General features: G+C 39.5%; 1 protein-coding gene across 1 annotated transcript in view; it reads left to right on the forward strand.

The window, feature by feature from the left end:
• The window catches only part of ANAPC5 (anaphase promoting complex subunit 5), a 17,884-nt gene that overhangs the window by 616 nt on the left and 4,628 nt on the right, over positions 1-12,640 (forward strand). The window contains exons 2-14 of the mRNA XM_019507305.1: positions 229-308; positions 1,681-1,790; positions 2,235-2,430; positions 4,068-4,134; positions 6,064-6,165; positions 6,832-7,022; positions 7,930-8,011; positions 8,842-8,931; positions 9,451-9,632; positions 10,079-10,214; positions 10,471-10,545; positions 11,100-11,221; positions 11,906-12,013. Coding sequence (XP_019362850.1) covers positions 229-308; positions 1,681-1,790; positions 2,235-2,430; positions 4,068-4,134; positions 6,064-6,165; positions 6,832-7,022; positions 7,930-8,011; positions 8,842-8,931; positions 9,451-9,632; positions 10,079-10,214; positions 10,471-10,545; positions 11,100-11,221; positions 11,906-12,013 — 1,541 coding nt within the window. The remainder of the gene's footprint in view (positions 1-228; positions 309-1,680; positions 1,791-2,234; positions 2,431-4,067; positions 4,135-6,063; positions 6,166-6,831; positions 7,023-7,929; positions 8,012-8,841; positions 8,932-9,450; positions 9,633-10,078; positions 10,215-10,470; positions 10,546-11,099; positions 11,222-11,905; positions 12,014-12,640) is intronic.

Consider the following 12,640-nt stretch of genomic DNA (forward strand, 5'->3'; position numbering starts at 1 on the left):
CCCCCGGGGGGGGGGGGTCTGTGAGAATGGGGGGGCCTCCAGTGGTGCCTGAGGGGAGCCGAGGGCGTCCCAGCATTGCCTGAGGGGAGGGACTTCTATTGTCCCCTCAGCTCCCAGCTGCCTGAGAGAAGCAGGGGGCTCTCAGCGTGAGCACCCCCTGGGGAGCAGGGGGGTTGCAGCATGAGCTGCTGCCTGAGCTCCTCCATTCCCCTCCTTTGGCTCCTGCAGGGTCCTGACATGTCGCTGTCCCGGCTGCGCAAAGCTATCGAAGAGTCATGCCCCAACCTGGCCAGCTCTGTGCACATCAGGTAGCCTGTCCTGTCCTGTCCTGTCCATGCTCCCTCAATCTGAGAGATTAACCCGGATGCTGTGCTTGCTTTTATAGCAGCTAAATCGTAGCCTGCCCATGAGAAACTGTCCAAAGCCTTGCCATGACCCAGTGACTCTCGTGCAGGGTGCTGCAGCCCTGTTGGCACTGTTAGGCGTGCACCTGTGGTATACAAGATAAACCCTGGCTTTTCACCGAGGAATCCATAGTGTCCAAAACGTCCTGCTTTGTTGTGGTCCAGGTCTTTGCAACAGGAGCATTGCTGTATTGTTTTTCTGTAGTCAAAAAAATGAGGGAAACTAAGAGATGGCATTTTTTATGAGCTGCCTCAAGTCTAAAGAGGTTGAGAACTGCAGCGCTCCTTCTATGCATGCGAGGCCAATCTGCACCTAAATAAAATATGTTGCTGCTGGCCTGGCCTATGTCCCAACAAGTCACTTTGTTCCGTGCACGGCACTTAGACAGGGAATTTGAAGCAGAAGCTTCCTTTTTTAAAACTTCTTTAGCTCCATGAATCAGGCTCTGGAGAACTATTAAAATCATATAGAGGTTTTCCATTTTTATTTTTTTAGTATGCAAGTTTCTCATTAGAGGTCTGTAACTCATGAGCATGGTCAATACATTGAAGTGTTGTTTTTTTTCCTGTAGCAGCACTTGTCAAACTGTTCCATGGAACCCTGGGGTTCTACAGGAGATGAAGTGAACTTGGTTTCATATTCATAAAACCTTGTGCTTTCTCTATATCTTATTCAGTTCACCTGTAAAGATGCATATCTACCCTGTATTTTCAGTAGGGTTCCACAAAGAGATTGGGGGTAATGGCAGAATGGGCTGGGGCAGACAGTGTGCCACCATTGTCGGGCTGGGTCACCTGGCTCCGTGTCAGTTCACGTGGCCCATGGAGCCAGGGGTAGGGGTTCCAGGGCAGAAGAAGTGATAGGAAAGGGTTCTGTGACTTTAGGAAGTTTGGAAATCACTGCTTTAAGGACAAGTTTTCTTAGAGAATAGAGAAAATATGGAGAACCAATATAGAGTTTATCACATTTCTCCTGTACAGAAATTATTACTCAAACTATGTTCAGCGTGTTGCAACGTGGCTCAGCATACAGATCTTTCCAGATGAAAAAGCAATAGCATATGAATGATTTGTGAAATTAATCAGTTATCTAAAAAACAGAAACATTTTTGAACAGCTAGAAATTGTATAAGTGAACTAGTAACCATTTAGTTATAACTTATGTTTGGGTCTTATTCTTTCTACATCTGAGTTAAGGTAGAGTGCTTTGTGTGCATACACATGTACATGCACAGTATGGGAAAGCAACTTTTTAAAAACCCTGTCTTCTCTTTAGGATAAAACTAATGGCAGAAGGAGAATTGAAAGATATGGAACAATTTTTTGACGATCTGTCAGATTCATTTACTGGGACCGAACCAGAAGTTCACAAAACAAGTGTCGTGGGTATGTCATTATATGGTTGGTTTTTGTTCAAAGAATCTGTTTGAAAAGGAAAATGTGTGTATCTTAATTTTTATATTTGAAAAACAATTACAATTCCTTGTTTTGGCCAATTTTTAATAAAGCCATATGAAGATAATATAATCACATGTTTCAAGCTAACAAATAATTTTATAGCACCATTTGTGACTGTTGCTGGTATTAGTAGGAGTTCCATGATCAGATTTATCTGTTGGATTGGGCCTTAGAGAAACAGGTTTTCAGTGAACCTAAAGTAATGAGGCAGTAAATACCTATTTGTTAGACTGGGACACTGAAATAAAGCAAAATACAAATTTATGCTCCTACTTAATGGCAGAACCAACAAGAAAATATTACTTCCACTCCCTGATTTAAAATTCCTTGGTACTGCAGTTAGATATCATAACAGACATTTTCCTTTTATAGGTCTGTTTCTGCGCCACATGATCTTGGCATACAACAAGCTTTCATTCAGTCAGGTCTATAAACTTTATACTGCACTTCAGCAGTATTTTCAGAATGATGAGAAAAAAACTGGAATTGATGAGACTGATATGGAGCTCACAAATACTGAAGAACTGGAAGGGAAAATGGAAAAAGAAGAACTTGATGTACCTCTAAGGTGATTATAGAAAATGTTATAAAGTCTTTCAAACCCTGCTGGACAACTAGCCAAGTTGCTTAATTCAGGATGGGCTGTTGCTTACTGTGGTCTGTATTTGCTGTAATGCTACTCCTCTGAATTAAACAAAGACATCAGTAGCCCCAGTCTCAGAGCTACATTAGGTCAGTGTTTAATGTTTAAGCTGTATCTTCACTGGAACTAGAAATCATTTTCAGAATTGTTGCTTGAGTTGTAGATTCATGAAGTAACCAGTATTTTCATGTTGAAATCTAAAACTACATAGTATCTGTCAATTCTTTTTAAAGACCAAAATATTGCAGGTCATCGCAATAACCTAGATTACCAGAGGAAGGGAAGTTTGTGCCCAAAAAACTGCCTAACTTCTTCCTCAATTATATGGTCAGTCCAGAAAAAGACATCACAAAAAAATCTTTGTCTCTAATGTCATGGTCCATTTTTCAGACTGTTCCCAGATAGTGCTGAGAAGTGGTCAGTCTAATATCTTGTTGGCACCAAGTGGTAACGCTTGTGAACTGCAACTCTTAAATCTACAGTAATTCTGTTTGCACGTCATTGATTGTTGGCTCTAGCACTTTCCCTCACTTTGATATAATAAATTCTTTGATTTTTCTTTAAAAAAGGAAAAAAAAAAAGACCCACGTGCAACGATGAGGATTTTAATGAATTAAAAATGCTATCTTATGTTAAAATAGCCCTTAAGTATAATTTTTTTTCATATACACATTTAAATTATATTTGCAACTGTCAAGCTCTCCAATGAGCCTGCATTCTTCCAGCCTTCCTGAAGGCTAGGAATCTAGCTAATGGTGGTAGGAGTTTTGTTTTTGGTAGACAGCTACTTCTCAGCTTTTGGAGAGCAGTTTTTTGGGGGGAATTAATTTTGCTTTCTAGAGTGTCAGTATGACACTGTATGCCTATTTTCTCAGAGAGGATCAATAGCACAAAGCAGCCTTTACCTTTCATCCCAAACCTGTCTTGTTCCTCTCTTAGACAAACAGTCTAAGAGCAGCAAATTAAAAAGGGATGGAGACTTGTCAGGGAGCAGCTGGTGCATGTAAACTGACATCTACCTGCTCTTAACCTTTGGTCAGTGAATACTACATTGGAACAACTTAGTTCTGTTTTTTCATGCATTCCCCTTTTTGACTCGCTGCAGCTTTTATTTGCCCTTGTTCTTAGGGTTTTTACTGTGTTCTTCACAATAAACATAATAATCATGTTGCTCTCAGCAATAAATGTAATAATCGTGTTGCTCTCAGCCCCCGTAGGCAGAAAATTAAAACCAACTCTGGTGTTAAAACTAACTCTCCATCAGAATAACACACCTGGCTTCTTTCAGACATGTATTCCATTTCACTGTCTGTTAAAAACTATGATACTGTTTGTTCCTTCTGATTGCTTTTTTCGGTCTCCTGTGAGCCAGATCTAACTGTCCCTTCTCTATCCTACCCTGCACTCCAGGCTTCTTTTTATGCTTAATATTGTATAATGATTGTGGAGCCTTTTTGAAGTGTGTCTTTTTCTTTTTAATCTGTAACTGGCACAGCTTTTTTTATAGCTTCAGAATAAGCTATTTTAATTGTCACTTTCCAATGTTTTTGTCTGTTTAATAGGGAAGAAGAGATATCTTGTGGTGGTCCTCTTTCTCAGAAGCAAGCAGAATATTTTCTTTCACAGCAGGTATGTTAATCTTGGATACTGCTGAGCAAATAATTAAGTTAAGAGTTGTCTGTGTGTTCATGAATGATCAGCAAACATGTTTTCCTCATACTTATTAGGACTCTATTGAATTGTATTTGTTAGCTGCTCACTGTGAGAACCTAAAAGTGAAACTAAGTGGCCATGCAAAGCACATGGCATGACTGAGTTCCTTGATGTTGAGTGCTGCTCAGTTTAGTTTCTAGTGTTACTGTTTATACTCAAAAATTCAAAATTTATGCTCAGTAAAACATTTGCAGAACATCTACCTGCAGAAAAGAATAAATATTGGCTGAAACTAAAAGTCTAAATTATATGAAGTCTTGTGACTTTAGCAAACAATTACCAGCTTGTACCAATTTGCTATTACTAAAAAAAGCATAAAGAACTTAACATACATTTAAAGAAATAAAAAGAATTGTTAGATATTATTGGACTCTTTGTCTACATCAGCCAGGTCTTGCTGGACTGCTGTTTTTTACATTGCTTCGCTTTGTTGCAAATTTGATTTACACTACAACAGAATTGCATTTTGTCTTCATTCTAGATTTTTGTCTTGTTTAAATTACCGCACAGTATTTATATCTTATGTATATAAACTGTCATTTTTCCCTATCTTAGACACAGTAGTCACTGATTTAACTGAAACTTGGAGTCTTATTTTTGTTCAGTTACCTTTACCAGATTAACTGGAATCTTTATCTTGAGTTTCCTGGATTTTTGTTTGATTTTATTTATTTTTTATAGTGCCCCCCCAAATTTTTAGTCTGAATCTTTTTATGAACAGATGAATATACCAAAGTGTGTGTCCACCCCTTCATTTCCCCCCCCCACTTCCAAAGAACATAAAAAGTATACTTGATTTTTGTTCATAGAGTTGATCTGTACATGGACCTGCAACAGTGGGGGGTGGGGGGGGTGATTGCAGTATTTTTTATGCATGCAATAAAAATACCAAATGAAAACAAATCTTTTCAGTGTGGTTCTTAATAGCATAATTTTTAGTGCATTTAATTCTCTGAATTCTTTCCTTGGTTATTTGATTCTTGTGAGATTATTTAATACAGGGGTGTCAAAGTTCTGGCCCGAGAAGCCACCTTATCTGTCCCTAGGTGCTGGTCTTGGGTCTCACAGCTGACCCATGCAGCATGTGCCAGGCTGGTCCTGCAGCAGGGCTTGTGCAATGTGTGGTTCTTCCCACAGCCAGTCTGGGGTCTGCCCAGTGAGCATCTTGGACTAGCTGTAATGTGCACAGTGTGCAGTACAATTCCAGACTGGCTGGAGCATGCAGCACATATGGCATGTATCCCAGAATGGTCAGAACAGGCACCATATGCAACATGGAGCCCAGAGAACGCACCACAGGCTCTGGATCCACTATGTGGGGTGAGGGATGGAGTCTGTGGGCCCAATCCAGCCCGCACACTGACTCTGTACCACTCATCCAGCCTGTGGAGCCAGATGACAGGAGTTACTGATTTAAAGGAATATCAGTTCAAGGAGTTTCTATAGTTGTTGATTTGATTTGGGGCTTGGAAAGCTGTTTAACCTGAAAATGTGGGATTTACTTTTATTCAGTGTTACACATAATCAGAACCATGTGGCATATTAAGTAAGAGGTTCAATACATTAAGTTACCAGAGACACTAGCTGAATTATTCTTAATCTACTCCCTGATCCCTCCCACAGTGCTGTCCAAGTGACTATGGTCATTTTAAAGGTGAATGATTTAATATGATTTAGAGTAGAATTGCCTTTGGCAATATTTAAACATGACTGTAGGTGTAATTTATGACACCTTCTTTGGTTGGTTATGTAGTTAGAAAGATGAGAAATGGCTAACAATGTAATCTTGATATTTGCACTTCCCCAATCCTAGTTACCTAGTGACAATTTCTATTTTTATTCCAGGCTTCGTTATTAAAGAACGATGAGACAAAGGCTCTTACTCCAGCAGCATTGCAAAAAGAGCTCAATAATTTGTTAAAATTCAATCCAGACTTTGCTGAAGCAGTAAGTGTATCTTCCCTTCAACCAAAATGCATGTAGGGCAATTCTTTTGTATTTCTAAAATAAAATTTATTTCTGGGGACTTTTGCACATCAGTATAAAGTGTTTAAATTTTATCTAATAGTTTGTATGTTAATATGATGTTTCAGAATAGAAATCCTGAAGACACTGTCAAATTCAGCAGGGTGGTACAGTAGACATTTAACTTCAGACAAGAGTAGTCCTGTTGGATTCTTTAAGACTGTACAAGTGTATACATGTAAGCATGTGCTTATGCTCTCTGCCGAACTGAACTGAGACTTGTCCTTCTGATACTAAGCTGTCCTGAGTAATTTAAAGAGCTTTGTCCCTACATTTTTAGTAGAAAGACTGAGACATTGGTACTGGTGGAATGTATACTGGGCATTGATTGATTGCGAGACCCAGAAATGAATTGCATACATGTATTCTGGACAGTAAAAACAAAATGTAGTTGCCAAAGTAATGCTCATTCTAGGTCCGTGCTGCCTCTTTTGCACGGTTCCTGGTCAAATGTGCTCCTGTTTGCAAAATAACCTTCCCCTCCAGCTCACAAGCGTTTTCTGAGTGAGATAGCATGAAAAAAATGATTTTGAAGAGCATGTCGTTAGTTCTGTTTTTAATTAAAGCTGACTTTGCTTTAAATTTTAGCATTATTTAAGCTACTTAAATAGTCTAAGAGTTCAAGATGTCTTCAGTTCAACACACAGCCTCCTTCATTATTTTGACCGTTTGATTCTCACTGGAGCAGAAAGCAAAAGCAATGGCGATGAAGGCTATGGCCGAAGTTTGAGATATGCTGCTCTTAATCTAGCTGCACTGCATTGTCGGTTTGGCCACTAGTAAGTTAATTCATCTTTCTGATCGATTAAAAATAAATAAATAAAAAACATGTTGCTACATCTGCAAGATGGACCTTTTCTTATGTTCTGAAAGTCATTTGGGGTGGGGGAGGAGTTCTGTAGTTCAGGGGCAAATGAAGGGGGACTAGTTTGGGAACTTTCTTAGAATCTTGGGCTGATTCTGATTTCCTTGTGGTATCACTAAAAAATTAGAATGATGCTAAGGCTAGAGGTTCTTCTGATGTCTATTACAGTTGACATAAAAAGCCTTAGCATCTTTCTTTTTATTTCTAGTTCTTTTTATGTCTAGTTACAGATCTACTACCCTGGGAAACTATTGCAGTTGTTTCCCAGGGTGGTAGATCTTTTACTTCACTTATCAGATGCAGGTCAGCACATAAGTGCTTATGTATCAGTTGAGATGTAAGTGCAGCTGCCCTCCTGTTACACTCAAACCAGCACTGATTGTGTGATTTGTGAAGTCATTAGGATTTTAAAACAATGCTTTAATAATAAATAGGGGGGGGGGAAAGCCTCTGGGCTACCAGTGTGCAAAGATAGTGATGGAGAGAGCTGGGTGAGGTAGATTGGAAGTAGAAACCCTCTATACCTGGGCATGCATTGTATCTATCAAAATAGTACCTGAAGTGCCTTTTGAACATGTATGTGTGATGGGAGTCCTGGTAAGGGGCAAAAACTTGTAGATTTCATTCTTGGTGAGAGAACCTTGTCTTAAAGGTAACGCAGAAGTGGATGTAAGGAAATGCTGTCTCGTCTGACCTGTTTAATCAGAGCTCACTTTGAAATAAGATACGCATAATTTAGATCAGCATTATTCTCTTTATAGTGCTGTGTTTATAGGTGTTAATGAAATATTAATGCTTTCTGTGTTTTGATTTGCTGATAGTCAACAGGCTGAGCTTGCCCTTCAGGAAGCCATCAGAATTGCACAGGAGTCCAATGATCATGTTTGCTTGCAGCATTGTTTGGTAAGACAGCCATGCTTTAAAGGGAGATAAATGGCCTGTCGTAGCCATCTGTCTCTCAGCTCAATTAGACTTTTGATGTATTTGCTATAGCTGGGTCTAGCATTTGGCAGTAGTTAAATGTCACTTCCTCACCTTGGGGTGATGCTTTGGTTGTTAGTGCCGTAAGCAGTAAATCTGAGTAAGCTATCCTTGAAGCAGTGAACTTCAAGGTACTAACTAGAACTTTCTGAATGGGCATCGTGCACCCCAAATCATGCAATGCTGGGAAATTTATTTTCACACTTTTAAGAGGTCTGTTCAAGATAAGTCATAGAAGCTTATTTTCAAGCACCCCTCTGTGCAGGGATTATGTGTAAATCTCCCATCCGGCCAATGACAAGGGAAAGAATTAAGTGCTTCTTTCTCTAGAAAGTCACTGTCTAACTCGACTAAGCTTTTATTGTACTGTTTTGTGGATTCTGAAATTTAACTTTTCTAAGGAGAGTGTTGTTTTGAGGTAGAAGTAAAAGCTTCTCATAGTTTGCAGCAGTGAATAAACTCCAGTTAGGTTAATAGTGCAAGTGTCTCAGATGTGTAACAGTATAATAGTTTCTATGTTTTTACTGTGAAATCTCCAGTGTTGGCCACTGTTGCAGCCAGAACTCCAGGTTAAATAGATCACTGATCTTTTCTACTGTGTCAATTCTTAATGCAGGTTCCATTTTATGTGACTTCTAGAAGTTTGTATTGCAATGAGATTTGTCCACACTTGTTAATAGATGCGTGAAAATGTTTTGTATTATACTAAGCAACATATCTCTGCGATGACATTTAACTTCTTTTCTAAACAGAGTTGGCTATACATCTTGGAGCAGCAGAGTTCAGATAGCTGTGTTCTGTTAGAACACTCTGTGAAAAAAGCTGTTCACTTTGGATTGCCTGTAAGTCTCCTGTTTTGTTTCAAAATCTGGCTTTTTCTCTTCCTTTAAACATTCATGACCTGGCGTGGGAGGCAGAAAATGAACATAAAATTGTGTAGTGAGCAGGCTGCCATGCAAGATCTGAGGATCCAGTCTGTGACTTCAGATTGCTGGGGCTGAAGAAGAAAAATGCGGATGAGGCAGGAAGCAGATGGGACAAGTGAGAGGCAGCTAATCATATAGCTGGTATGCAGAGTGCAGGAGGTCTGATCAGTATTTGGGGGAGTGAGGAGAAAGAGGGAAAGCTCTAGAAGCAGAGCATAATCATTGGAAGGATCCAACTTGAACCTCTTCCCTCCCGCCACCTGTTCCACTATGGAATGGAAGCCTAGAGTATCCTTTTCATCCCTTAACAAGGTGACATTCATATTGTTACATATGGAGAAAGGTGGAAGTTTTGATAACTTATTCTTTCTGCTTTGTTAGACTTTGTTGCTGGGCAGCTTTACCATCCTAATTTTGTTTTTCCATCCCTCCTAGTACCTAGCTTCCCTGGGAATACAATCCTTGGTCCAGCAAAGAGCTTTTGCAGGGAAGACCTCCAACAAGCTAATGGATGCCTTAAAGGACTCTGATCTGTTGCATTGGAAACACAGCCTGTCGGAGCTTATTGACATTAGTATAGCACAGAAAACTGCCATTTGGAGATTATATGGTCGCAGGTATTTTTGCTCCCCAAAGTCTAGTTCTGCTGCTTATAGTAGTGTGTTAACGTTGTAAGCAAGTGATGCTCTTGTTGACTTCTTGACAACAGTGCAAGTGACTGCTTCTCTTCAGTGTGCTAAGTGAGGCATCAACAGATGCTGGGGCTGGTTCTTCCAGGTCCTGCTCATTTAACTCCTATGTTAGAAGATATATTTCATCACCCTCTTATAGCTGTAATTTTAATTTCCTTGTTTATTCAGCCTTAGCCAGACAAAAAGCTTCTGTATGTGAATGCTTTTATTTGGATTTATGGTCTTTTCATGAGCACCTTTGGTCCTTGCATAGTTTGGAATTCCGGGGGGGTGGGGGGAAGAAGGGGAAATAGTTTGGCTTTTGTTTTATGGCTTGAGCATAGATTAGAACTACTGCATGAAAGTAAATTACAGTTTTCCTTTCTCTCTAGCACCATGGCTCTTCAACAAGCCCAGACGCTGCTGAGCATGAACAGTTTGGAATCTGTAAATGTGGGTGTCCAGCAGAATAATACGGAATCCTTTGCTGTAGTGTTGTGTCACCTGGCTGAGCTACATGCAGAGCAGGTGAGCTTCATAGTTAATTGCACAAAAAAAAAAAGTTTGCAGGGGCAAGTGGGGATGCTTTGCAGGCCTGTGGCAAGCTGAGTGACATGTGGCAAGGTGTGTGCATTTAGAGTTATTTTTCTTATCTCCAGCCTACATGGATGAGGTGGAAGGAAATCTTAGCATTTTTCTCTTAGCAACTTCTTGTTTCTAGGAATGTTAATTTCATCGTAAGGAGTGCTTGCATGCTTACCACAGTGCTGTTTCTCTGTTGTAGGGCTACTTTGCAGCTGCTTCTGAAATATTGAAACACTTGAAGGAAAGATTTCCTCCCAATAGTCAGCATTCACAGGTAACCTGTGGCCTATACTGCTTAAAAAATAATAATAAAAAAGTTGTGCACCAAGTTTGTGTCTGTGGCAGAAGAATCAGAATTCCCCTTCATCCTAATTCCTTCTGTACTTCATCTGTATAAACTGTGTTTAGAGCACATTTGAATAGTCTCCACATAAATCGTCTCACTAATGGGGGAGCCACAAATTCACGCATAGATCTGAAAACCATGAAAGTGTAGTATGTCACCATTTGAGTGGGGAGGGATTTTCATCAACATCTTGGATTGAAAAGCAGTGTTTATCATTTTTCCATGCCCTCTATTCCTATGCAGACTCTGCAACATTTTTTAACTCATAATACATAAGGGGTTTTAGATTTTGAAACACATTCTAGTTTCTGCACTGTAAAAGGAGTTATATTTCTTCAAAACAACAAATGAAGACTTATTTGTACTGCTTCTCCAGTAAATAAAAGGGTATTCAGCTGTGTTTCAAAGTAGCATATGTGTTTCATTTTTGGATCACAAAATGCACATATGCCACTATTTATACCTGGACCTTCTCTGTTTAGCTGTGGATGCTGTTTGATCAGAAAATACAATTTGATAGAGCCATGAATGATGGCAGATACCATATTGCTGATTCTCTTGTGGCAGGAATTACAGCACTTAATAGCATTGAAGGAGTGTACAGGTAAGAAACCACATACCTTCAGAATTGTGTTCAGTAATATCCCACTAAAATGGTTAGCAATGGAATATAATGCTTGCTGAAAATAAAATTTTACGTACACATCACTTTCTACTTGTTGTTATATAATGCTTTTTGCCTAGTTCTGCTGTAAGTATACTAATATATAATGTATTTTGATACATACCATTCTATCCATTCCACTAGGGCTTTGAAGCCCTGGCTAGCTTGGTGTAGCATTACCTAAACATGAATGTATACATTGTAGGTCTTCTGCTTTCAGAATGTATCAATGTATCCATTTAAAATCAAAGTGTAATTCTGGATTTGTATGAAATCAACAGGAGACCAAAAGCCTATTTCTGCCTGCAGTGACTGTGTGCAAGTTTGCTTTGCCTCAGCTTTGGTTTTCCTGTCTAAAATGGAGGAGGCCCCTATTTTCCTTCCATTTAGGGTGCTTAAAATATGTGTTGAGTTTTCTGGAACACGTGCTTATAAGGACTAAGTCCTGTTTATACAAAACATCTTTGCCCGCTCCAGAGTGTAGTTACAAAACAACTCTACCCAAGCATGTGCAAGTGTGGGAGGAGAGATCTAACATACCACCGTGCATTATAGTGCACTCAGAGGCAGGACTGAGACCAAAATATAGAAATCTGGTAAGTTTTTGTTTGCCTTGAATTGCAGAAAGGCCATTGTATTGAAAGCCCAAAACCAGATGTCGGAGGCACACAAACTCTTACAGAAACTGTTGATGCACTGCCAGAAGATAAAGAATACTGAGATGGTGATCAGGTAGGAAAAACATGGAATAGTACTTGACACTGATTTAACCTCAGCAGCCATAACTGGGACAGTTTGGGTGCCTATAGACATGCAGTGAGGCTGCTCTGACGCACTGTGATTATAGCGTATCAGAGCAGACTTGATTAATTGAGTCTGCTGGAAAGTTGCTTGTTCAAACTTTAGTTAAGCATCTCTGCCACCATTTTTCAGTGCAGGGATGCTGATACATGTGACTTCCCTGCTTCTCCCCCCACCCCCAGTACGTGTATAAATGCCCATGAATTCATTAATTTGTAGATGATCACTACTTGGACTAGGAAGTATTTCCATCTTTAATAAACTTCGTTGGTAGTATTTCATTTTACTACCATAGAAATGGAAACAGTCACTGCTCAGCTGAATGAACTTGCTGTTTGTAACTGTTTTTAAAGCAAATGATTTGGAATAGTACCTAATCATGCATCTCTGTACTCAAGAGACTGAAAGCTTTTGTATTTGGAACAGTCTATGATAGCTTCCATCATCATGAGCAATGCAATTTATGTATCTGTGTTTTAAATTGTGAATGATGTGAAAGTTTCATAGATTTCATAGACATTCATAGTTTCTAGGGTCAGAAGGGACCTGAGTAGATCA

Source organism: Gavialis gangeticus, unplaced genomic scaffold (assembly GCF_001723915.1).
Source record: "Gavialis gangeticus isolate Ggan-Ray unplaced genomic scaffold, GavGan_comp1, whole genome shotgun sequence".
Lineage (NCBI taxonomy): Eukaryota > Metazoa > Chordata > Crocodylia > Gavialidae > Gavialis > Gavialis gangeticus.